This window comes from Thunnus albacares, chromosome 10, assembly GCF_914725855.1.
Source record: "Thunnus albacares chromosome 10, fThuAlb1.1, whole genome shotgun sequence".
Taxonomy (NCBI): Eukaryota; Metazoa; Chordata; class Actinopteri; order Scombriformes; family Scombridae; genus Thunnus; species Thunnus albacares.
In genome coordinates, this window is record NC_058115.1 from 7735295 (window position 1) to 7757998 (window position 22704).

The 22704-nt window shown below is 40.6% G+C and overlaps 1 protein-coding gene across 1 annotated transcript in view; it reads left to right on the top strand.

Annotated features, from left to right (window-relative positions):
* Positions 1 to 2061: 2061 nt before the first annotated feature.
* Positions 2062 to 22704, top strand: part of myot (myotilin) — a 28540-nt gene continuing 7897 nt past the window's right edge. Inside the window, exons 1-10 of the mRNA XM_044362923.1 lie at positions 2062 to 2212; positions 9975 to 10026; positions 10270 to 10441; positions 10567 to 10629; positions 10828 to 10969; positions 11314 to 11337; positions 12038 to 12157; positions 12280 to 12502; positions 20978 to 21203; positions 21311 to 22287. Coding sequence (XP_044218858.1) covers positions 10019 to 10026; positions 10270 to 10441; positions 10567 to 10629; positions 10828 to 10969; positions 11314 to 11337; positions 12038 to 12157; positions 12280 to 12502; positions 20978 to 21203; positions 21311 to 22287 — 1955 coding nt within the window. The 5' untranslated portion in view covers positions 2062 to 2212; positions 9975 to 10018. The remainder of the gene's footprint in view (positions 2213 to 9974; positions 10027 to 10269; positions 10442 to 10566; positions 10630 to 10827; positions 10970 to 11313; positions 11338 to 12037; positions 12158 to 12279; positions 12503 to 20977; positions 21204 to 21310; positions 22288 to 22704) is intronic.

The window sequence follows — 22704 nt, forward strand, 5'->3', positions numbered from 1 at the left end:
GTGGTGTGTTGTGTTTTTGGGTTGCTTCTATATTGGTATGATTTTTAATCTACCCACAACTTTATTTCAACACACTGATTCACCAGAAACCTTTAATCTAGTCTTCTTTTATGCTTCTAAAACTCCGACACATAGTTTTGTCTGTTGAACACACCACATCTGTCATTGTAACCAAAGCACTGACTCTTGTCCTTGTCGGTACAAAACTGTCAGCTGGAGCATTTACTTATCTGATCTTCTTATGATGACAACATGTCTTTTAAAATCAAATCATCTGTTCAAGACAGCTGACCATGTCTGAAGGCTGAGTTTACATGTTTTTTTAAGCAGCTGCCCACCAGTTGTCCTCATTGTGTTCCTGCCTTTGACAGTCACTTGATAGGCCACCAGAGTCTATACTGTATACCTGCCCAGCAGCCTACTCATTCACCACATTGTCTATTGTTCCTCCCAGTCATAACATTCGCTCTGGTTCCACAAATAGAATAAATTCACAAATCTGAAACTGTGTTTTAAACCATATCTGGAGTCTACTTGTTCATCTATTCTGGGTTTGGCAAGTCTAAGTAAAGTGGTTTTTGATCTAGACCAGTAGTTCTCAAACTTTTTCACATCAAGGACCCCTAAACTGACACAAATTAGACCAAGGACTCCCACCTGATAAGATTTTGTCCAGGGCCCCCCATCGCTTTTAGTGTTTTAATACAGAAAATGTATGAAACCCATGACCAAAATAGTCATACATTCTGTCATTTCGTTACTTATGGATGAAATTATAGTGAAAATAAATGATTCCCCCTTTTGCTGGGAGCCCATAGAACCCCCTCAAAGACCCCTGTGGGACCCCCCACTGCTCTAGACCACTATCCAGGGAAAGAAAATTAAATAAATAAAATAGACATTATGAACAATAACATAATAACAATATATTAGGAATAATACATCATCATAAACTGTAAAATACATAAATGAACTAACTCAACTCATCATTATCAATGTTAGATCATTCATTTTTGTAACACCCCTTTTCAAAAGTGTTGTATTTCATAATGACATTTTTCCCGAGAACACTTTTGTCAAGTCAGGTTTGATTTCACATTTCATAATGACTCCAAATCTCAGAAAGGAAGTGAATAAGTGAGTCACCAAAATGTTCACCTGTTCCTTTAAAAATAACTTCACATATATGCAATATGACAAAATGTGTTTGTGTTGAGTAAAAGATGAACAGAGTTGAACCAGCAAACAGTCAAGTGGAGGTCAGGACACATTTGTGGACAAATTTTGGATTACACACTTCATCACAGCTTGTCCAACTGGGGATCTTTTGATTTCCCTGGGTTAGGTTAAGGTTAGAGTTTGGCATGCATCAGTTATATTCAGACTGAAAAATACATTTATGGGTAAATCCTCATGTTAGTTAAACACTACCACCTTCCACTACATCCCTGTTATCTGCGCAAAGTAAGTGATTCTCTGTTTTTAAGCTTGTATTTAAAGGAACATGAACGTCTCTGTCTGTCTCACTTCCAAGGGTGTCGTATATCCCCTGAAGACTCACTGGCACCAGTTGCAGGTTTCCTGGCCCCTGCCTCACACTCTTGGATGAAGTTAGGTCATCAGCTGCGCCACGGAAGCCACCTTCTCGTCATTTGAAATGATCTGAACAGATTGTTTTTTATGATCTTTAAAAGATCATAAATTGCAAAGTGTAACAGACGATCTCTCTCTTACCTCTGGTTGCTCGTTAGCTTCCACAGAGACAGGTGAAGCACTCGTTTGAGCAGCACAGATTTGAGCTTCACTCACCTTTGACTTGGAACTGTGTGATGATGACTCTTTTCACTACTCCGCTCTAAATTTGCCCCTTCAGGACACCTCTGACCGGTCCCCCCCCACCCCTCCCCTCCTCCCCCTGCCCTCCTCTCACCCCCCTCACCAGCCTCAGATTCCCTCCTAACCCCATTCCACCACCACAACCCCCCCTACCCCCTCAACACACACACCCCTGCCTGTGTGTTTGTGTGTAAATGTGTGTGTCAGCTCAGGAGCAGGGAGCGCCCAGCCACCAAGCCATGACTGGCAGCCACACAGTCACATAGCAGTAGCAGCATTTAGCATTTGGATCATTCACACTTCCTGTTGGATCAATACTTCTGTTGTTGTTGTTGTTGTTGGGTTTTTTTTATCCTGCTGGGAAAAGACCAGACAGGTAAGGAGGGGAACATTTTGGTTTAAGTTTTTTACAGCTGGGGTAAAGCTGCATGTTGAAGCTGCAGCCTCGGCCTGTTTCACATGTGTGTGACTGGATCAACACTTGAATTGAAACGTAACTATAAAACACGCTTACTCTGTGAACTTTTCACAACCAACAAAGTTTAGCAAGAGTGGGAATTCAACAGAGGAACTTTTCAGGATTTATGTAGGTTTGTGATACAGCTCCTTGCTCTGAGATGAGAAGGCAAAAGTGAAGTAGTCAGATAATCAAATGCTGTAATTCACTTGGTCAAGGGCCATATGGTTATTGATACTGCAGGCAGGTGTTGGTGCGAATGTGGTGAATGAGTTTGCAGTCAGAAAAACGAGGACAGCTGGGAGGATCAGTTTTGCGCTAAATTTGTATGCTGTTATCCATCTATCTATCTATCTATCTATCTATCTATCTATCTATCTATCTATCTATCTATCTATCTATCTATCTATCTATCTATCTATCTATCTATCTATCTATCTATCTATCTATCTACATTTCTGTCCCATATATGTCTCTCTATCTCTCTTGATATATCACTATCTAAAAGTGTCTTTCTGTCTATTCCTCTGTATGTTTTAAATGTATAAGTATGTGATGTAACTGTGTAAGTAAGTCTAAGTGTGTGTGTGTCATCCAGGATGCAAACCGTCCACCATCAGAGCTCCAAACTCTTGCAGTGGAGGAAAATCTGTTACATCCGTTTGGGGGTTTAAAGGGTGGAAGTGGAAAAAAAAAAAAGTGTGTCAGTTATATAGCCTGCAGGGTGAGGCAACACAAGACATACCAGCCAAAGCGGAGTGGGTGGCAGAGTTGGGGGGGGGGGTGGGGTTCACAGTGTAAGCCTGACATGCCTGTATGACGCTGTGTTCAGCCGCTGAGCCGTGGTTGGTGGGATCAGGTGACCCAGTGCGGGCTAAATCGGTCCCCAAAGCAGACAAGTTGAGGAGTTAGGAGAATTGGAGAATTGGAGGTGGAGGTGGAGGGTTAAGAGGATTTCAGAGTGATGCAACTGAGAAAATTCAAAACAGACTTCAACACAGCGACTAGAGGAATTCCTCTTTTTCTACTGATGCTCCTTTTACATCCCAGTGTTCCTCTAAAGTCACAATTAAAACCAAACAGAAAATTAAAGCTGTACAAGGCAAAAGTCTCATGTAATAGTATAGAAATCTTAATCAGGGAAGAGTGTTTCGTCCTCATCAACCAATTTTGTTTGCATAGATGAAATTCTGTGTTGTATGGACAGAAAATTCAGCAGGAAGTGACCACTTGAAACTTGTCCACAAGTGAGTGTGCGAGTTCTCCATTCTGATGTTTCAGTAACCCCCACTCTGTATAGTTCTTTACACAGAGGTATACAGTTTAGCATTTAGGTCACTTCTAGGTATTGAAGTATTCAAGCAGTTATCTCTCACTGCCTCTTGGGAGCACCAAAGTGTAACACTGCCAATATAGTGCAATTTATGGTGCTTATATAGTACTTGCCATAAGACATTATATAGCCTCTGAGTGTGTAAAAGATTTGGGTAATACTTTATTTAACGTGCCTGTCATTTCTAAATATATTCCAGGAAGTTTCCTGGACAGAACCATGAGATTTGGAATTAATTATAGGGAAAATAGAGATTTTTCAATTGATGCACTGTCAACAACAGCAATAGTTTGTGCTGACTTTAATCCAGAACATGCATTTTTAGAAGAATTGATATTTTTTCTCCCTTCTTGCTCTCATACCCTCATACCATCTGTATTGTTGTGGGTCTGCTATCAATAGTGTATCTGTTTTGCGTCATAGTGATGAATATGCATGCATGGAGAATATGCTGACTATACATAAAAACTAAGTTTCACACTGTACACGTGTATGAATTATTCTTGTGCTTTTGACTGTTGTTCGGCCACTGGATGCAAGCCAAAGTCCTGATTTGAGCTGATTTTATTGGCTCACGGATGTTGATGCCTCCTGTCAATCAAAGAGGAGCACACAGACTTATGTTATGATTGCTTAGCCGTAGATTTCAACACAGTCCGCACATCCAGAATGTGCCGCTGTGGAGCTAAATCTGTCCACAGTTGAGAGCTGCTGGGGGTTGGAGGCTTCATGGTGTTGTATGCAGGGCTGGGATTACACAGTGGGTGGTTTCTTTATATTTAACAAGGTGGACTGTGGGTAGGTGTTGGTTTTCTCACCATGCAGGATGCATGTTAGAAATTGTCCTTCGAATTCGGGCACAGATCATATTTCTATTTTAAGTTAATGATCAATAACGATACAGCCACCCACATGCTTTACATGTTTTGTGTTGTAATGTGTATATCTGCTTCAAACAGTAGATATGTGAAAGTTGGATCATTCTGCAGTTTTCTTTCTGAAAACCTCCATCCCTGCCAGACTCTGAACACTTTATTGCACATTACAGAAAGCTGCAGATGACCAAGTTGCCCACCATGACTCATTTTGAACGTCTTCTGGTGAGAACAGGTGGACTGCTGCTCTGCCGTTGAAAACACAGTTACAGTGTTAGTGAGAGTGCAGCCATCTTCGCTCTTTCCTGTGCAAGTGAACAGGTGGGCTGAACATCATCCCAGGAGGACACGCAGTGTTAAAAATACCAGCCAATATTGACACATAAACTCTGGAGATGTGTGCCATAGGTCGAAATACTTGACTGCATTAGCAGAACATCTGTGTGCTGTGTGTTATTTTGTTTATTTGGCTGAGGCTCAGTTTGATAAGTGATCTGTTTGCTGTTGTAAACTGATATTTTCTATGTCCAAAAGATCAATTAAATCTGAATCAATTTTTGTCACTTTAATCACATATGTAACACACAAACAACATCATAGAGATCCTACTAATTCAAAATCAGGTCTTAAATTGGTTACTTTATATATAGAACTTATTGTAGTAAAGCAGCAAACCACATATATAAATAAAATATAAATATAAACTGCAAACTGCTGTGTTGTGAGCTATTTATAAGTATAAATCTTGTAGTACAATGTGTTTCTTAAATTATGAGGATCCAAAAGCAGCTTGCAGATTCACACATGACTCAAGGTCACTAGTGTGGTTTAGTGGGTCAGTCTGGGACTACAGTACGGGAGCAGACTGGTGCATTTATAATAATAACAGCAACACTGGCCTTTAAATATCAGCTGTGGCTCAGTAAGTATGATCCACCTCTGATTTGACACATTTGTTGTAAATAAGTCCACTTTAAACTTAATGTTAAAATTATGCCACACATGCATGACACCATATAGTAGCAGTAGTGTGAGGATGTTGCAGTGTACAGTATGAGCAGTGAGTCCTACAGTCAATTTTTACATACTTGTTCATACAGTATGGTGTTGCTAGAATCTAGTGTGTTTAACAGCAATCATACTCAACTAATTGCGTTAGTGCAACCAATACGAACATATTATAAGACAGGATCAGACCTTGAAATCCTAGAAAATCCTGGATATTGTAAATACAGCACTGAGATGAGTTTGGAGACACCTGTAGTTGCCTGTACAGTAGCTGCTGCCAATCATTGAATGCAATCAAATCCAATACAAGTGTTTTAAAAGCTGCTTTACAGCAACACTCCACAGATTTTAAATATCAAATACAGTTGTGATGTGGTCTGTGGTTCTGGAGAGACCTTTCAAACGTTATAAAAACAAATAAACAAACAAACAAACAAACGAAACCTGATGATGTCTTCAGCTTTATCTTGGCTTGAGTTTGAGACCTACATTTTTTTTAACAAAAAGCCTGCACCACAAACCGGGGGTGTGGGATTTGAAAGATAATAATAATAATAATAATAATAATAATAATAATAATAATAATAATAATAACCTTCATTTATATAGTATAGTATAGTATTTATATATGCTTTTCAAAAATAAGTGGTTTGCAGACATAAAAACAGAAAATACACTGCATATTAGAATCACATATTACATATTAGAATAAGTCCAATGCAATCAAGAAATAGAAAGACAATGAATAAAAGTCTTTAATTGAAAGCCAGTTCATAAAAATGATTTTTTAAAAGAGTTTTAAGAGGACACTGTGGTTGCTTGTCTGATTCCCAGTAGAAGATTATTTCACAGTTGTGAAGCCTGTAGGGCAGATAAGGGTGTTTATACCAGGGAGGGAGGGTCGAATGAAAGACGTAATCATGTTGCATCATGGGAATTGTAGGATGCAGTGTTTTTGGAGCTTGACCCATACAAGAAACTAAATATATGTGGATATCTCGTATTCCGCTGCTTCGATTTCAACCATTCTTTTTGAAATCTATCTCTTGTGACATGCCTAACTTTATGAAAGTGCAATGCTAAACTATGTAGCGCCCCTTTAATTTGAACATTTACTGCACCATAATATGATATTGTGAAAATATCGTGGTCATCTTCGGACTGTGCAGCCTCTTCCTACACGTCTCCATCCATCCATCGCTAGCCAAGGAACAGCTTAGTAGTGCTGCAGATTGTTGCTTTTAATCATCTGGTTATGTAAGACAGAGACAATTGATACGAGGGGTTCAGCAGCAGCTGTTGTTGTATCAACAACGGGATCCCACCAACGTACAGACACACACAAACACACCTGTTAGGAGTGATTATCTGAGGGGAAACTGGATGTACACATGGATGTTGTACATGCTGCAGCTGTTTTTGCTTAAACTGTGATCCTGTGATTTAGACAGTGTTTAGACTGTTGTGATCCCCATATGGGCCTTTGAAAGACAGGCAGACAGACAGAGAGACAGAGAGAGAAAAACTCAAAGAAAGGAGGTTAAAGTAGAGGAGACATAGAAATCTGGAGTGAAAAAGAGATTTATCTCAGGTCAGAGAGTCTCTGCTGTGCTCAGGAGGCAGCAGAGTTTAATTTAGCCTGGAAACCTGAACCTCAGCCTCCTCTGTCAGCTCCTTCTCTGGGTCCAGGGCAGAGACACACAGCGCAGCAGGCTGAGATTTTTGTGAGGGTCTTTCAAGTGTGGAACGATGAAAGACGGCATATACCTTCAATTAGCTGTGATTCCATGATGGAGACGCTTAGTAACCTGACCCAAAGGAAGTCATGCATTTGTTGGTTTGTTTGGGCTAAATTGGAGAAAGAAGAACTGGGTATTTAGTGTGTGTCTGAAGAGAAAATATAATAGTTAATCTTCATCTGCATGCACAGAGATTCATGTTTGAGCTCAGGGTTGCAGGCCGAGTGAATCATCATGAGCCTTGCAGGTGAAAGAGCACACAACACTGACCAGACAATACAGTGTCCGATCCAGATTTTAATGGTTCATACTTGACCTGAAGCTAGACATAGTCATGGTGTGTGTGTTTATTTATGTGCACATCTGTGTTCATTTGTGTGTGTGTGTGTTTATTTATGTGTGTGTAATTCTGTCATATGAGGAGGTGGGAGAACAGGGAAGGGGAGTTGACGGTGTGTCACATGTTACGACGTCAGATATGACAAAGATATGGCTGAACGTGTTATGAAGAGGTCTGGATTCATTGTTGCAAGAATAGAAAGAGAAACTTCTTTAAATGGATTTTGATTTCAAGGCACTCATGTTGCTTTGGTGTACAACAATTTTTTAATCCTTTAGTTTTTCCTTTAAATAAACCTGCAACAGGAAAGCTGTGGTATGTCTTAATACATAACGCATGCCTCGGCTTCCTTTTTTAACACCTGGTTTATTTGTAGATCTCAGACTTGTGGTGAGATGTAAAGTCTGAATCACTACAGAAATGTTAACTTAGTGTTCTTTTTTGTTTGTTTGTTTTCTTTTTTTTCATTGTTTTTAACATTTGGATAAATGTTTTACATGCATGTGGTTTATGAAAGAATTAAATGAAATCAACCATCTGGTATTCCCATTTAACCAGCAAAATGTTTGAATGTTTTTGCTCTTACAGGAATTTCCCAGCAACAGACACACAGACTGTCCGAATATGCACATTCAGCTCAGAGCTTTGTAAGGTTTAAGAAGGAATAGACTGTGGTGACAGCAGGATCTTTGGGTTTACCACAGCTGCTCATGTATGTGGTCATTATTTTTAGTGCTGCACCCATTTTAATGATGGACAAGTAAAGGAAAGCACTATACTATAATTTTGTAGGCTTCAAAGATAGGATTTGTTGGATTTGTGCCATTTGGTAGTCAAGATTCCCACTGGAAAATATGAATGAGCAAGACTGAGACTACATGCTGCTGAATATACAGTATATTCATCCACATGCAGTACAGTATATGTACATTATTATATTCTACAGCAACAGCTGATTCATGTTAATGGCTGCTACAGGGGAAACAAAGGCAGACTCTATACAGCCATGCTATAGTGTTTCCTAGATCTTTTAGTTTGCTGAAAACATGTGTTATGAACATGAACCATACAGTTTTGTGCTAGCAATGGATCTCCTGCCAGTAGTATCACCAGATGTTGCATCTCAGTAAGGATAGTTTAGTCTATGGCATTGTATTTGTGTCTAATTTCTGAGTGTGCAATTGGACGTTTTCAGCTCAGATTTTTTTTTGCATGCGCGTCAGTTATTTTTTGTTAAGAAATTATTATCATTATTGAGCATAGAATACATTTACGCAATTTGAATTATTCTTTGCATGATAATTCCTCTAATATAATTAAATATAATTCTATAGAGATACACATCATATATGCTAAGGAACCTGAAAGAACAGTCCAGCAATGAATCAGACCTTTGAGAGATCAATGAAACTTTATGAAACTTTTGTTAACTTCTTGCTGACGGTGTGCCAGAGAGACACTGATGGTAATTTTTTGAGGCTGTGATGTTTTGACGATGTTGTACTGGACTGCCTCCTATTGAAACTGAAGACACACCACAGATTTCCTCCCAGAATGTTTTTGTAACCTTTATTTTCTCATCGAGGGTTTGCAGATCATGTTTGCTTGTCAGGATCGACTGTACCTGCTGCTCACCTGTTCATAAACAGCATTCAACCCAACAAACAACAGCAGCTGCAGTTGCTGCTCAGGACGACATCAGTAGTGTCATCCACTGGAAAGAAATTGGGATTTAAGGGCACCTGTGCAGTTTATATTTAAGCTGAAGAGAGCATTTAACTTCTTCAAGATTTTCCTAGACTGCAGACTGACAAATCCATATCAATATAAATCATTATCAATATAAATGCATGTAATCATACCTGGCATCCACTTTAACTATACAGGCCAGATAAATATCCAAATACAGTCAGGTTAATGGTTTCATGTTGCAGGGTAGATGAGATTAGTCATATATTTTGTTGCTGTCACTTTAAAACCTTGTAAGTCCAATTTTGACAGTTTGACATTGGATCATCTTCAGGACTGGATTTAGTAAGTTTTTCCTCTGATGTAAATTCTATGTCTTTATTTATTTGTTCATTACAGTCTGCACAGTCACAACCTCTCCTCCTACAAAGCTTTTTGACAGGTTTCAAACTGTATTATGGGCGTCTTTCTGTCTCTCCTCACTGTGCTAGTGCACTAATAACTCATCCAACTGCTGCAGTATATCCCAGCATAGCTAATATCTGTGCCTCTGTTTCTCAAAAACTTTATGTAACTACGGAGAGATATTGCTGACCATGCATCCTTTCACAGCCCTACTTATTATTCATGTAGTTAAACATGCAACTCATACATGCAGGTTTCTAACACTGTGTCTGACATTCTTCTGTCTTTGCAGAGTATAAATCAACCTTTGTCGCTGCCTCCTGGAACGCCTGAAACATGGCACAGTAAGTTAAACCTACACACACATGAAACACACTTCAAATTGAGTGTATAAAAAGTTTTGTGGCAAATCTTCAGAACAACAGTTTATAATTTTGTATGATAAAGAAAATCTCACACACTTGCAAGTTGCTCGGTTAATTTTTATGATTCCATAATTTTTCATTTCCAGTGAACTTAAGAATAGAAAAATCATCAAGCCACATTTTTAAAGACATGTACCACTGTGTGTGTGTGACACCGTGTAGCGTCCAGAGGGTGCAGAAGAAGACCAGCACTATGTCTCTGACCATCTCCTCCTCCTCGTCCTCCTCCTCTCGGGAGCTCTCTTCCTGCTCCTCCAGCTCCTCTGCCTCCTCTGCCATCCTTGCTCAGAGACACTCCAGCCTGGTGCAGCCGCTGTCTGTCAGCCCTCAGAGGGTGATCACATCTAATTATTAGAAATCTTGTATACCTTCTAATGATGCAGAGGCATCTGTTTTCAACTACCTGTAACAACATCTGTTTGTATAGACCTTAACGAATGTATTATTTTTCTTTTGCAGACCCAGAGTCCAATCTACACTCAGCAGTATTCAGGGCATGGAGTGGCCCCTACATTTGTTAAGGTAAAACACACTTACATATGAAATACTTAAATTTGTACACAGCAGAATTATGAAAAAATAAGGAAAACGTGTATGATTTACACTGAAGATTGCACTCCTGTATTACAGCAATCACTTTTGATATTGATCTGTATCTTCTTTTCTCTTCTTTTCATCTTCCTGTCTCTGCTCTTTCATCATCATCGTCACGTCTCCCAGTGTCTCCATGATGTGTCCACAGTGAAGGGCCAGCTGGTGGTCCTGGAGTGCAGACTGAGGGGGACTCCTCCCCTGCAGGTCATCTGGTACAGAGAGGATGATCAAATACTTGACTCTGATGACTTTAGGATACTACGCAAGAGTGAGTGTGTGTATGTGTGATTGGAGTCACCTGCACCTGAGTCATGAACTTAACTTCAGTCTTGCAATTTGACTTCACCACCAATTATGCAATAACTTGATCTTTATGGCTTGAAATACCTTCCTGAAGCTCACAGCAGAAGAATCTACTGTGAGCTAATATAATGTACTGGTTTCATAGACTTTTTCTCACCTGATAGATGCTCAATATTAACATTAAACTGCCCAAATGAACTGTTGCGAACAAAGAACTTCAAACTCGTTCTGTATTAGAGATCTCTCCATATCTGGCAAAATTATTGCAGCTCCAGAGGAAATAACACTTATCTCTCCTTATTTTCCCAGAGGCCAGTTCCGCATCAGTGCCAGGTGAGTACAGAATATTGATTGAATGATAATGGGTTAAAGCAGTGGTTCCCAACGTGGGGCTCGGCAACCTCCAACAGGTCCCAAGATAAATCTGAGCTGTTGGTTTCATATTTCACATCATACTTCAGGTTTAATTCTCAGAGGTGCTGTCAATGGATGGTAAAAAGTAGCTGACTAACTGCTGGTTTTATGCAGTCGCATCATTTTACAAGTTATGCATTACATTGATTCCCAAACAAACACTTTATACTAGTGATCATACTTCTGAAAACATCCTTCATAACTGGATTGTTAAAATATATTTTCAAAGCATGTTTTTTGCAATACAGTATGATATCAGTAATATTGAGGATTCTGAAAGTTAGCACACTAGCGGCTCCCTGTGGAAGTGAGAGGGAACTGCTTGAGTGTTGGCACTTCAATAACCAGCCATCATATTAAATTCTCAAACAGCTTGTTATCAAAGCGTTTGAAGAAATAAGAGACCAAATAAGCATCATAGTGAGTCCAACAAACCTCTGTTCACTGATGCTTTCTTACTTTTAAGAGAGAGTTTTGCTCCTACATTTGTCACCTCTTGTGGGCCACTAAATATCCATAGCCTTTATGACACAAGAAGCATTCATGCTTTCATTCATTCAAACACAGAACATCAATTAGTGGAGATAAGAACTTGATGTTCTTGTGTTGCCCCCTGCAGAGGAGCTCTGTACACTGGTGATCACTGAAGCCTTTCCAGAAGACTCAGGCCTGTTTAAATGCATGGCCCTCAACCCCTTCGGCACAGTCTCCTGCTCAGCCATCCTGGAGGTTTACAATGGTATGATGTCCATTTATACATCAGTTTACCCATCACAAAGTAATTCAGTGGAAATGACCAGTCAGTTTATACTAACAGTCTTCATATCTCATCTCATCTCATGCTGTGAACTCCCCATGTAGACCTGGAGGAGCAGCTGGAGATCGAGGCAATTCGCCAGCAGGAAGCAGCCACTCTCACACAGGAAGACAAGTTGTTGTTCCAGCAGGAGAATGTGTCTGTCCAGACTTCCTCCTCCACAAAGAGCAGCCAGGACTTTCCCCCTTTGCTGCCTGACTCCATGACCCTGCCCCCTCCTGAGTGGCCTGACAGCCCCATGGAAGATAACACCCCCACTGTTGCAGAGTGAGTAGATGATACACAACACAGAAATACTGTATATACTGTAGTCCAAACTCCATTGATGCAACTGAGCGAGGCTTGAAAATATCAGGTTTAACAGGTTTTGTGCAACATGGATCAGTGACTTGTTAAATACGTTTGTAAATTAGTGAATGTCAGTCTCAGTAAATGAGTATCTAAATACATTATACATAACCTGGACCTAAGCAGTGTTTATACAAGCACCATTATTGTGAACCAGTGATGAACTTATTCTTTTATGCTGCTTTTCACTGTGTAAATGATGAAAGCATATGTGTTGAACCATATGCTCACAAAGCTTTCACACATTTGTCACATTTCATACAAGTTGTATTCTAGGTTGTACAACTGCAACATCCTCCTCTATTTACTCTAAAAATGTTCTTATTTTCAAGTCTGAGACAATTCAAAAGACAAGCACAACTTATTTCTTCAAATATCATCTGGCTCCTGTGACCTTTGACCTCATTATTTTTAGCTATACTTGTCACACTAGTGATCTGCAGTTTAACCTTCTCCTTCTGTTGTTCTCACAAGTCATTATCAATGACTAAAATGTTCAATAACTATTTTGATTTAATTAGTAATTTAATTATTTAACTTAAAATAATAGACCTGTTATTTTTTTATAGTTTATGGAGGAAGCTTAGTGGTGTATTTATTTATTTATTTATCTACTCATTCTTTCATTCACTCATTTTTTATTATTATCAGTCTAGAGGGTATTTCCTTTAAGTAAACTGTTCAGGAGGAAACATTTCAAAGCAATGAAAACTTTAAGCTTTATATTCTTGTTCATTCTTTGAAATGGGAGCAGCAGCAGAGAAAATAATCCTAACTCAAAGTCCCTCTGGAGCTTTCAACCATATAACAGAAAGAGTTTGCTCAGTTATGTAACATAGACGTGCAAACTTTCTGTATTCTGAGCACTTTTGGGGCTTCTTGTCCATGTTGGCTTAAAAGTTCATCAGTCATCTGCTGATGGGGCTGATGAAGATCGTGTGAAAGGTCCAGGACAAGCGTATAAATGGACCTTGAGTTCAAATTGCTTGTCAACAATTTTGTGCTACCACCGTGTTGTAGTTCCTCTTTAAGTTCAGAGGAGGTCGCTGTTGTCTCATTCTGAAATTGTAAAGTGGGCAAATCAACCTCATTCTCACGAGTGAGGTTGACATATTATTAATAAATTATTAATTTCAAGTTCAACATTTAGCTTTAAAAACAATTGGCGCGAAAATATGGATGAATCAAATAAAGGATCTATTGAATAAGTGCGTGTGGTCTGTATATATGGAGGAGCTGTGTTGAACCATTGAGGCTTATTTGCAGTTGCAGCTTTTAGAAGCTCAAACCAATCAGCTGGGCCTCGCGCGGTCCCGTCTCTCCTCGTGAGCGCGCGCTCGGGGGTTCACCTGTTGCAGCCCGGCCTCGCGCCTCTCACCGGGGCTTGGACTCCCCGTCTCACAGGGGAAGACCGCTTTCATTCAGCCGGTGCTGAAGTTTACGGACGGTGGTGTAGAAACGGTGTCCGAGGTAAGAACTGATCCAGTTTGTTTTTATGCAGGCAGCAGTTTAACCTGCGGCAACTTTTCACTACTCGGAGGCACAACTTTAATCTCTTTAATGTAAGTTTACTTAATGTTTAAACTGGATAATTTTCCTTCCTTGTTTATATCATGGAAACTTAATATGCTATGTCCTCCTTAAAAGGTCAAACTATCTTTGGAAAGTGGACTTTAGTCTATTCTGGGGTTTTATGTCATCCAGCTGGTGATCTTTCAAACTTGTTAGGAGGAAACAGGCTAATTTAAATGCGACATTATCACTTTATTAGTAAATTAAGTGGAAAATAATGACTCCTGGTTCTAGCTTTCCACACGTGTAGTTTTTGTCAACACCCTGTTGTATTTAAAGTTTCACAAACATGTAGCTAATAATAATAATAATAATAATGTTATTTTATGATTGGAAACAGGGTTGTTTGATATGACATAGCAGTAAACTCCACTTCTGTTTCTACTGCAGGAGGTGAGGTAACACTGTCTACTTCTACATCTCCACACACATCTAACTTTTCTAAACTGGATTGAAATGTGATATTATGATATGATATTATCTTCTCCCTGACTTTTCTGGGGATCCTCTGGAGCTGCTCCCAGGATTCACTCAGGGAATCACCATACCTATGTGTTTATTGTGCTGTTAAGTAGTGTTTGCTGCAGGCCAGACAGCCCGTACTTTAGTCAAGTGGTGCCTTAGAATGGCTTATGAGCTCATCTGTAAAGTGGTAATATGGACTGTGTCCTTCAGACTTAACCCATTATCAGCAGGCATACTAAAGATCTTACATAATAAGATAGTGTCATTTACTAACACTTCATAGCAGTGTTCCCCATTTCAAGAGGTTTTGGAGCTCCAAAATAGATTTTCCTCCACCAAATAGATTTATCTGGCATATTTGTATTGATTATAGATTAAAAGTGGGTGGAAGTACAATTTAAGTGAGTGGCAAATTGGTGCATTCACATGCAGTCATATATGATAGAGAAAATTACTTCCGTAACAGGACATCAACTTATGAATACAGTGCTTTGTTTATGAAACAGAAATGCAAAATTCTCAACCTGAGAGAAATATTGCGCAAGATATTCATACATGTATACCACAAAATTTTCATAATACCACAACAGATGAAAATACCACAGGTGAGTAGCACCACAGATGCTACATAGTGTTTCAACTATGCAGTTTGTTTTTCAACTAACGTTTACTTGATACTTTGGTTCATATTGAAATTCAGTGAGTGTTTCATGGTGTGAAGTATGTTGGTCTGAGTGCAATGTGTCCACTCTATATTAGTGGCCATGGGGTATGATCTCATCTATAATGTGAAGTGCAGACATGGCGTCTGTGTCCTTCAGAAACCCCCCTTCCTCTGCGCTGCACACCACAACAGTTGTTCAGGATCTGTTGGCAGCAACAGTCTGGTTTTTAAGGTCACGTTGAGGTTCTTTGGCCAACTTGAAGTTCACTGTATGTAGGTTTGATTATTTTATTGATTTGATCATTTGATGAGAAGCTGGACTATCTGTAATGTGAGGTGTTCCTGTGGGTTTGGACTTTTTCCTTCAGTAAAAATAACAGCCTCAGATAAATGACTTGAGGGAGTAGTTATTATAGCTGGATAAAGATCACTTTCAGCAGTAAAAAAAAAAAAAAGTTGTGGCTTTTCTTTGAGACATTTTGGTTTGGTATTTCTTCAGTGTTTTTGTGTACTTTTTGATGTGCTCACCTTCCTTCAATTTGCTCCATTAATGTAAAAAGTCAGATATTTCCTTTATTTCCCAGAGTGCATCTCTGCAACCCACAGCATCACTGTCTTTGATACTTCTGTGTAGGGCTGTGCGATATGATGATATATATCTTGTGATGAAAGAAAAACGTTTATCGTTCCATATTTTGCTCTATCGTTTATTTTGTTGTGACGCAAATCACACTCTTTACGGCAATATTTTTCATCATTTGGAGTCTGTCTTTTGTGTGGGTTACATTAATAAATCACTCTTCTTGGCTCTTTACTCTTGGCTTTCATTGCACTTAGAGTAACATAATGAGTTTAGTATCCCACAGACCAACTATTTATTAATTGTATTAAAATGTGCTATATCGGGATAGGTATTGTTATCGGGATATGAATTGACCCATATCAGGATATGAGATTTTGGTTATACTGCCCAGCTCTTCTTCTGTGCTATCACCAAAACATGACAACTTTTTAACATTTTAGATTGTTGGAAATTCTTCTGCTATTTATCACCAAACTACAGTATCAAGGCAGGATGGCACAACATGCAAGGTGGGAGATACTGTTCATGTATAAATTGATGAATCAGTTTATTGGCTGAAGTGAAGGTAATATTCTATCACCGTGTTGGGTTGATTGGCGGTAACATGCATCATTTCTCCATCTTTGATCCGAATGAATTGAGTTTGTCTGTGATGATCAGGTAGATATGAAGATGGACAAATGAATAATTGAAGAAAATGATGGTGGTGATGCATTGAATCCCTCAGTATGAGTCATGTATCTCACCACAGTGTTGCAGCTTTTTCAGAATGACTGGTAGACTTTCTGAAGGTTTATAAGATTCTGTTTTGGTATCGGTTTTGTTCCTTCTGTTGTTATCGGTCACACAGAGGACTTACAGAATAGCAGGCTCCTACCCACAATGCCATGCAGGATTGTGTGAGTGTGTGCTTGCGTGTGTGTTAAAAAGGTTGGGTCACAACCAGCAGAGTGTCTGCACCTGCCAGCTGATGTCCGAATTCCTCGACCAATATAGCTTTGCCTACTTAATCACACAAACACACACACATGCCGTCACACTACCGTTATTGCACACTCACACACAGACACACACACACATACATTGTCTCTAAAGCACAGAAAGTACAACACATATTGAAATAACACAATTACTTACTAACTTACTAAATACAAATAGGTCACCATGTACTTAAACATACATTAACTGAACATAAACATTAACTGATACACACACACAAACAGGTACACTACAGAATATGATCATGTAGTCATCTGCAGAAGTAGAAGCTCTGTGACGTTCATGTTTTGAGTTTTGGAAACTTGAATTGCTGTATGAATTATCCAGGTCTTTGTTAAAACAATGAACAAGTATTAAATTATATAAATGAAATCGTTGTTTATTACATTCAGGTGTGACACTGTCATGTCTTACTGTGATGTTTCAGTGGAACAGAGCCATTGTTAATGTTATCGGTTCCACCTGTGCTTTTCCTGCTATGACAAGTCTAAATGTCTTGCATTAGAGCCTGACTGATATTTTTCTGGCCCAATATTATCGACCAATATGAGCTTGTCACAGATAAACTAGTATTCACCTATAAGAAATGCTAATAAATAACAAGGATAAAAATGTTTTTGGTAATTTTGAAACAGTTGTTAATATACTGTAGTTTGTCAGAGACTGACTTTTTTAACTGTAAAATGTCCCACTTAGTACATATCTTGGTCAAAGGCTCAGTGATATGGTTGGAATCATTATTGTGATGTTAATATGGAGATTTTCAGAAATTGATATATGGAGAATGTATGTATAATCATACATAAAATAATCAAACTGATGTTAAAGCAGTGTATGTTCATATATATTTATGTTTGTTAAACCAGTATGTTCATATGTGTCAAACAAAAAGTTTAACCAACTAATTCTGTCAGTTTTTAATCACACCTTGCTCCGAATCATTACTTTGTCTACTTTGACAGTGGCAAGGTGCCGGGTATGGATGAGATTCATCCTGAGATGCTGAAGGCTGTGGACATTGTTGGGCTGTCATGGCTGGCAAACCTCTACAGTGTTGCATGGAGCCTGTAGACTGGCAGACCAGGGTGGTGGTTCCCATTTTCAAAAAAGAGGACCAAAGGGTGTGCTCCAACTATCCTGGGATCACACTACTCAGCCTCCCGGGAAAAGTTATGCCAGGGTGCTGTAGAGGAGGCTCTGGCCAATTGTCAAACCTCGGCTTCAAGAGGAACAATGTGGATTCTGTCCTGGCTGTGGCACAGTGGACCAGTTCTTCACCCTTGCAAGGATACTTGAGGAATCAAGGGAGTTTGCACATCCAGTCTACATGTGCTTTGTGGACTTGGAGAAGGTTTATAACCATGTCCCTTGGGGCACCTTGTGGGTGGTGCTGCAGGAGTATGGGGTACTGGGGCCATTGCTGCAAGCCATTCGGTCCTTATATAACCGCAGTAAGAGCTGTGTCTGCATTCTTGGCAGTAAGTCAGACTCGTTTTCAGTGGGTGTTGTTCTCCACCAGGGTTGTCCCTTGTCACAGATTCTGTTTGTTATTTTCATGGACAGAATCTCAAGGCGCAGTCAGGGGGAGGAGAGTGTCTGGTTTGGGGACCTCAGGATTGCTTCTCTGCTTTTTGCAGATGATGTGGTTCTGTTGGTTTCAACACATCATGACCTCCAGCAGGCACTGGGACAGTTTGCAGCCGAATGTGAAGCTCTTGGAATGAGAGTCAGCACCTCCAAATCAGAGGCCATGGTGCTCTGCCAGAAAAAGGTGGACTGCTCCCTCTGGGTTGGGAGTGAGTTGCTGCCTCAAGTACCTCAAGTATCTGGGGGTCTTGTCCATGAGTGAGAGTAAGGTGGAGTGTGAGATTGATAGGCGGATTGGCGCAGCATCAGCAGTAATGTAAGCTTTGTACCGGACCGTTGTGGTAAAGAGCTGAGCCAGAGGGCAAAGCTCTCAATTTACTAGTCGGTATACGTCCCAAGCTTTGGGTAGTGACTAAAAGAATGAGATTGTGGATGCAAGCGGTGGAAATGAGTTTCCTCTGGAGAGTGTCTGGGCTCAGCCTTAGAGATAGGGTGAGGAGCTCGGACATTCGGGGGGGAGCCCGAAATAGAGCCGCTATTCATTCGCATTGAAAGGAGCCAGCTAAGGTGGTTTTGACACCTGGTTAGGATGCCTCCTGGACCCCTCCTTCTGGAGGTGTTCCGGGCACGTCCAACTGGTAGGAGACCCCGGGGCAGACCCAGATCTTGCTGGAGGGACTACATTATCTCTCCTGGCCTGGGATTCACCAAGGAGGAGCTGTAGGGCATTGCCGGGGTGAAGGATATCTGGGTTTCCTCACTCAGTCTGATGCCACCGCGACCCGGTCCCGGATAAGCAGCAGAAAATGGATGGATGGATGCAGAAAAATTATAAGACAAAATCATATCATCACAATATGATTTCACCTATATTTAATAAACAGTAATATTGAATTATCACGCAGTCCTATCTTGGTCACAATTTTTTAATAACCTAATTTAAGGGGCTCTCATCAAAAATGTTTGCTTATGTTATGTATTTATGCTAAAAAAATGCTGATATATCGTTATCAGATTTGTTTAACTCTTAACAAAAGTATCAGCCTGGAAACTGCAATATCCATGAGGCTCAAGTCTGCATCTGTCAGGTTGCAAGAGGAAGAGGTTGCGGGCTCTGTTTGCCTGTTAGATTGTGGCCGTTTCCACATTAAAAGTTTGTCTACCATTTAGAATGTTTTGCAAAACAGTTTTTTGATCACTATTCCTACTACTTACAGTACATCCAGTCTTCACTAAATGACATGATATAAGTGGATGACTCAGAAAAAAGTTATTCACTTGGTCTTTGATATCCCATCGCCTTGGTAGGGTTGCCAAATGCTTGTAAGCTTATATCGGCTCTGAGTGATCCTGAGAAATAACCATAACTCAGCGGTCATGTGTCTGACTCATTTGACATTTTGCACAGTTCATCCTTCTACAATGTTTTATTATTCTAAGAATTAAGATTTAGAATAAAAAGCATCACTGTATTTTGATCCAAATCCAAGATTACAGATTCAGATTCTCGGTCTGCTGATGCTGGCTTTGATCAAAAGCCAAAAAGTGTCTTGTCTTGAAAAACTGAGCAAGTGGGTGTAAGTAAGTGAGAGCGGGAGGAGAGAGACTGCTATTGTCATTATGCTCCTGCCTAGCCACGACTACATGGTAGTCATGGGAACAACATTCTTTCCTAGTAGAAAAGTAGAGGACCAGCCAGTCTTGGTATTAGAGGAAGTAAATTACTGAGTGGGCTGAAGTGGGAGCAGAACTATAGATCTGTGTTATCTGTATTATTGTACATTACATTATGGTGATGGGTCCAACAGAAAAACATAAGCCGGTTCAGCATCAGTGAGAGTTAGCAAGTGCAGCCTCATGTCAGCCTCCTCGAAAATGAAGCTAAACTTTCACTTCACCTTCACTATTTTCAAAGGCATTCATGCTTGTGTGCACCCATGCATCACTTCTTTTTTAACTAGATGTAAACACTGGATTTATCCCCAGTTGGACTGAGTAATCATTTTTTAAATTTCTCCCCTTTTTAGAAGTGTAAAACCAAATCCTTGACATTTCAACTGTTTTGGATAAGGCTAAAATGTAGCCCGCAAATTAGCAAGCAAACTTCTACTGCATTATCGAGAAATAAAATTTAATCAGTGTTTTGTTGGATACAAAGATACAGTAAGTTAATAAAGGACAACATTTACATTTTGGGTACATGTTTTTAAATTGTGTGTCACTGTAAAACATTTGTGATTTTGAGTCATGGAGATCTTATGTAATTACACAGATCTAATAGGTTTTGAATACATCCTGGAGGATTGATTGATCTTGGAGGATAATTGATCATGGTACTATTTCTTGTTAGAGCTGACATTAGATCACAACTGCCTGGACATAATGCAACAGTTGTTAATAAAAGCTCTGCATCTTGAGGAACTTGGTGATTGTCATCACAACTGTTTCTGTACCTCACATGTCTGCCTCCCTGGCTTTAAGCTTTCTTGCTTCCCATCCTGACATGTTTGTGTGTGTCTGTCAGTTTCCCAGAGCCTCAGCCATTAAACCACTCCTCTGAAGAACCCTTTGGTCGCAGCGAGGAGGAGTATGCTCTGAGCTCAGAGGACCAAAGGTCACCAGAGGTCACTGTCCGAGCCTGTACGCCCAGCCCTCCTCCTCCACCCTCACCCTCACCACCACCACTAGCTCAAGTCAAGGAGAAAGCCCCAGCACCCAAGCTGTTCACTCCAAGCAAGCTCAGTTTCACTGTGAGAACTTGTCTTTTCTGTTGGGGAAGATTTATGCTACAGTTGGTAATAGATGCAGTTTCCACCTTGTTTATTTTTTTTACAATGATGTGTCTTTTCTCCTCCAGTCCTCCCAGTCAGGAGGCAACAACATGAACCTGTCGGACCTGCCTACCTTCACTCCTAGCGCCTTCCCTCCCAGCGCCTTCAACTATGAGCGACCGAGACATTTTATTCAGTCGCAGCCGGCCTTCCAGGCACCCAGCTACGAAAGCGTGCTGCGGGAGGCCCAGGAGAACCAGAATAACTCCCAACAGAACCTGAACAGCTCCCAGAATAGTTCAAATGTTCAGGAGGCACAAAGTCAATCTAAAATTATGTCCACACAAAGTCAGTCATTTTCTCAAAGTCAGTCAGTGTCAAAGTCGTTGTCTCAGACTCAGTCACAGTTTCAGTCACTAAGCCTCAATCAAAACCAAAACCAGTCTGCTGCCCAGTCACAAATCCAGAGCCAGGCCAACGGAATGGGGAAGTCCTCACCATCCTCATCCAGTCTGAGCTCTCCCGTTTCTACCCCGGCTTCCTCTGCTGCGCCTCCTCCTTCCTTCCCTGCCCCCTTGCTCAGTCCCTCCTCCTCCCCTTTCCCAGCCTCCTCATCCTCGGCCTCCCGCACCACCATGCGCTCCACCATCACCCTCACCCCCAGCATCCCCAGTGCCACCGGCCTCGGCAGCGCCACTCTGCCAGCCAACCAGGACAGCATGTCAGCTCCCGCTGCTTACCTCTGCTCTGTGCTGCCCTCCCAGTCCTCCTTCTCCCCTTATTCCCCCTCCAAACTGTCTCCCAACTCCAACCTGCCCAACCCCTCCATTTCTCCGTCCCGCTCCCCACTCGCTCCTTCCAGCCCTCTCCTCCCTATGAGGGCCGTCTCCTCTCCTTCCTCCCTCCCTCAGCAGCCTCTCCCAGTGTCCCCTTCCCTCCCTCAATCCCCCGTCTCTCCTTCTTCCTCCTCCTCTCTCCCACAGCCCACCTCTCCTAACAGTCAGAACAGAGTACCACCTGCTGTGGTCTCCCTTCCTGCCAACTATAAGGGGACACCTAACATGTGAGTCACATCATGCATATTATTACACACATTTCTCACACCTGCATGTCAAAAAAACACAGTTTCAACAAGCAAAATGTACATAGTCAAGAGGGTAGGAGGTTTAGACTCTATTTCTCAACCACATATGGTGCTACACTTCCATCAGTAACTCCCTCTCTTCAGTTACATCCTCATTTAACAGTGAGTGGACCCCAACTGTGGATGTGTCCACCCCATAGGGATAATACCAGTATTAGTATCAGCAAAACTCTAGTTCAGTATTTGAATTTAGCCCAGTTTTCCCAGACATTGTACCAACTGGATGATTGCCATACACTATCCTTCACAGATACAGTGAGGAATGAAAATGTTTAAAAGACATTGATTTTCAGAGTTAAAAAACAAAAGACCTAGAAATAATAAAGATCATACAAG